The sequence below is a fragment of the Palaemon carinicauda genome, chromosome 36 (genome assembly GCF_036898095.1).
Source record: "Palaemon carinicauda isolate YSFRI2023 chromosome 36, ASM3689809v2, whole genome shotgun sequence".
Classification (NCBI taxonomy): domain Eukaryota; kingdom Metazoa; phylum Arthropoda; class Malacostraca; order Decapoda; family Palaemonidae; genus Palaemon; species Palaemon carinicauda.
The window spans coordinates 53,015,764-53,019,884 of record NC_090760.1 but is presented as its reverse complement, the minus strand read 5'-3'; the positions used below and the strand labels follow the sequence as shown (position 1 = coordinate 53,019,884).

At 37.9% G+C, this 4,121-nt stretch overlaps 1 protein-coding gene across 1 annotated transcript; it reads left to right on the top strand.

Moving 5' to 3' along the window:
• Positions 1-275: 275 nt before the first annotated feature.
• Positions 276-599, top strand: LOC137628627 (uncharacterized). Its single transcript, XM_068359778.1, has one exon. The coding sequence runs from the start codon at positions 276-278 to the stop codon at positions 597-599; it is 324 nt and encodes a 107-aa protein (XP_068215879.1).
• The last annotated feature ends 3,522 nt before the right edge of the window (positions 600-4,121 follow it).

Below are 4,121 nucleotides of genomic sequence, written 5' to 3'. Positions count from 1 at the left end.
GAAACATGATGGAAGGGAAATAAAGCTAAAGAGTTGGGTGATGGATATAAGTTATATCATAGCGGAGCAAATGAACAAGGTAGAAATGGAGTTGGCATAGTACTGTCTGGTGATCTGAAAAATCCGCTGATAGAGGTGCATAGAATGAACGACCATATCATCAGACTGAATATGTGTTGGGGAGGAGAAATTCTGAATGATATAAGTACAAATGCACTACAAGTTGGTTGCACAGAAGATAAGAAGGAAATTTCTGGAGAGACGTGGATTTAGTAATGCAAGTACTGGAAGAACATGAGAGGGTCATAGTGGGGGCAGATTTGGAAAGCCATGTTGGAAATTGGAATGAGGCAATCGGTCGGGTGCATGGGGGCCATGGAATTGGGGAGAGTAACACAGAAGGGGAGAGTGTAGTGGACTTTGCTGTGTCATTTGACATGACAAAAGTAAACACATTCTTTAAGAAGAAAAGGGAACCCCTAATAACTTATAGGAGTGGAGGAAGATGTTCCCAGATTGACTACTTCCTGTATAAAAGGATAAAGCTGGTGGAGGTCAAAAACTGCAAGGTTATCCCAAGTGACCATGTAGCCCCCTAGCCCCCCAACACAGACTGTTATGTATGGATTTAGGTTTAAAAAGGGAACGAAAAGCTAAAGCTAAAGGGATAAGGAAAATTAAATGATACAAACTAGTGACCGAAAGAGATAACATGAGAGAGTTTAAGAGGAGGGTTTTGGAGGATATTGATATAGGAATTGAAGATGTTCAAGAATGGTGTACATGAAATTCAGCAGTAATGAGAAGGCATTGAAATGAGTTGCTAGAAACGACATCTGGTATCATATGAGAAGAAAAGGAGAGTTGGTGGTGGACGAAGAAATTGAGAAATTTGTAAAAGACAAGAAGGAGGCAAAGAAGAGATGGGAAGAATCACAGTCAAGAGAAGACAAAGAAAGGTTCAGAGAGAAAAAGAAGATGGTGAAGAGGGTAGTAGCCCAAGCTAGAGCAAAGACATAAGACGATGTGTATAATGAGCTGGGGACAAAGGAAGGATTAAACAAGATGATCAAGCTATCAAACACTAGAAATAAGAGCACCAAAGATATTACATATATCAAACAAATAAGAGATCAAGATGGTGTAGTAATTAGAAAAGAGGAAGATATTGTAAAGAGGTGGAAAGAATATTTTGAACAGCTATTAAATGGAGAAAATTATAGATTATTAAAAGTGGATGGGCAGGTGAACTTTGTCTTGGTAATAAGGTTCTCTAGGCAAGAGGTAATAAATGCACTGAGGAAGATGACGAATGGGAAGGCAGCTGAACCAGAGGACCAAACATGATTTCTGTGGAGGCATGGAAAGCATTAGGCGACGAAGGAGTGGATATGCTGTACAATCTCAAGATAAAGTTTTTTGAGCAGGAAAAAGTACCAAATGAGTGGCCTGGGAGTATAATGATCCTAATCTTCAAAGGGGAAGGTGATGTCCAAGAGTGTGGGAATTACAGAAATATTAAATTGATGTCCCACACTTTAAAGATACAGGAGAGGATAGATGCTAAACAAAGAGAAAAGGTAGAAATAGGTAAAGAGCAGATGAGATTCATGAAGGGGAGGGGAACAACAGATGGGGTATTTTGTCTGAGGCAACTAATGGAGAAATCCCGGGAAAAGCAAAGAGACCTGCATGTGGTATTCATTGGCCTTAACAAGGCTTATGACCGAGACCCAAGATAAGAGGTATGGCGAAGTCTGAGTGAGAGGAAGATGCCAGAGAAGTACGTTCGACTGATACAAGAGATATACCATAATGTATTTACTAGAGTGAGGAGCAGTGCTGGGGAGAGAGAGGGTTTTGAGGTGATAATAGGATTACACCAAGGGTCGGCTCTGAAACCATTTATCTTGAACATAGTGATGGACGTTTTAATAGAAGAAGTAAGGGAGGCGGTACCATGGAACATATTGTATACAAATGATATTTTTATCTATGCGCAGAGAGCAGGGAAGATCTGGAAATGAAATTGGAAAGATGGAGGCAAGTACTGGAGGAGAGAGGAATGAGAATAAGTAGATTTTAGACAACGTATGTGTACCACCAGTGAGGGGGATGAGAGAGAAAGTATTCAGCTTTGGGAAGAACAGATAAAGAGAGTTGAATGGTTTAAGTATTTGGGATCCTTTGTTAACGCTGGAGGAGGTATGGGAGATGAAGTTAAACATTGGGTACAGGCAGGCTGGAACAAATGGAGAGCAGCCTCAGGAGTTCTTTGTGACAAAAGAATACCACTGAGATTAAATGGAAAATTTCGTAAGACAGTGGAAAGAACAACAATGCTGGATGGAACGGAAGCAGGAAACATGAGGAAGACAGAGGAGAAGAAGATGGATGTGGCAGAAATGAGAATGCTTAGGTGGATGACTGGGGTGACAAGAAAGGATTGGATAAGAAATGACTAATTCAGGAGGTCGACAAAGGTAGTGGAAATATCAAAGAAAGTGCAGGAAGGGAGGCTGAGATGGTATGGACACCTGATGATGAGAGTCGAGGACCACGTTGGAAGACATACTATGGAGAGGGAGGTTCAAGGAAGAAGAAGAAGAGGGAGACCGAAAAAGAGATGGAGGGACTGTGTGAGAGGAGACTTACAGGAGAAGGGAATTGATGAGGCAAAAGCGCATAATAGAAAAAGATGGAAACGGGTCATCCGCAATGGCGACCCCATATAAAAATGGGAACCAGCTGGGATGAAGAAGACCGGCAGCATACAGTTCTGATGGAAGAACAAAAGAGCGATTGAGAAGCTAAATTATAAGATAAAGGCCACAGAAACAGCCATAATCTTTACGATACCTATTATTGTTAATATTATCATCATGATCGATATCATTATTATTATTATTATTATTATTATTATTATTATTATTATTATCATTATTATTATTATTATTATTATTATTATTATTATTATTATCAGAAATTGTTATTAGAGTATAAATGGTAAAAACATTATTTGTAACCAAAAAAGGTAATTCTGATTACAGGAAAATTTATGCGGCTTTAACTCTGGTATTTTTTGCCCTTGTAATGCATAGTTTATGAAAGGCAGGCACTTTAATCTTATGACCTTTAGGGTAGCGATCAAGTTCAGTCATGATCAGCTTATCTTTTTAAAAGAAAAATTGAGTAATAATTATTTTTACATTTCTCTTTCTATATGATTTTTTCTGTATTTCGAATAATTCCTAATTTCTCTGGAAAAAAAAAATCTTCGTTTCGGCTTCTCTATGCTAGTCTATCTTTCAGTGTGTTTCAGCGTTTTGACGATATCAGTGCTCTCTCTCTCTCTCTCTCTCTCTCTCTCTCTCTCTCTCTCTCTCTCTCTCTCTCTCTCTCTCTCTCTCTCTCTCTCTCGTACTGATGAAATACAGGCTTAGTTTGGATGAGATCACCATCTCTATACAATACAACTCTAATCCTTTGTTTACCTAGAAATCCCTTTCTTTTATGTTTATGTACATAGAAGTTCAACATTTTAGATAAATTTTACAACACAATTCGACATGATCTTGGAAAGGAAAAGATCATACACCTTGAAACACAATGAGCATCATATAATATTCGTGTGCGTAATTTAAAACACCTTGGCAGTTAGATGAGTCTCATTATGTAATTCAAACATGGCGCGGCCTTGTCTTGTTCACATATGAACCATATAAAACAAGCGGAATGAGAATACCTATTGTGTGACAGGTAAGTTAAAGAGTCGATGGCCTTATCTCTACAGTATCTTGTCGACTATATTCTTCTACCCTAGTTTATACATATTTCAATATAAAAAATATCTTAATTAAAGGAATAATATGATCAAATATCCAAGGACAGTATCTGGAAAGATTTAGAGTACCATTCAAATAAACTTTTATAACTTTAAAACAAAATGTAAAGTATAGTAGCCGCAGCACTTTATAGTTTAACACAGCGACATACATTTACTCCTTCTTAATCAATTACAAACTCTATACCAACTTTGATGTATCGTGGGACCTGAACCTCTCCTTTTTTGTACCATAACTATGTATTGTCTTCCATTATAAGCTATGTTAAGTCATGAA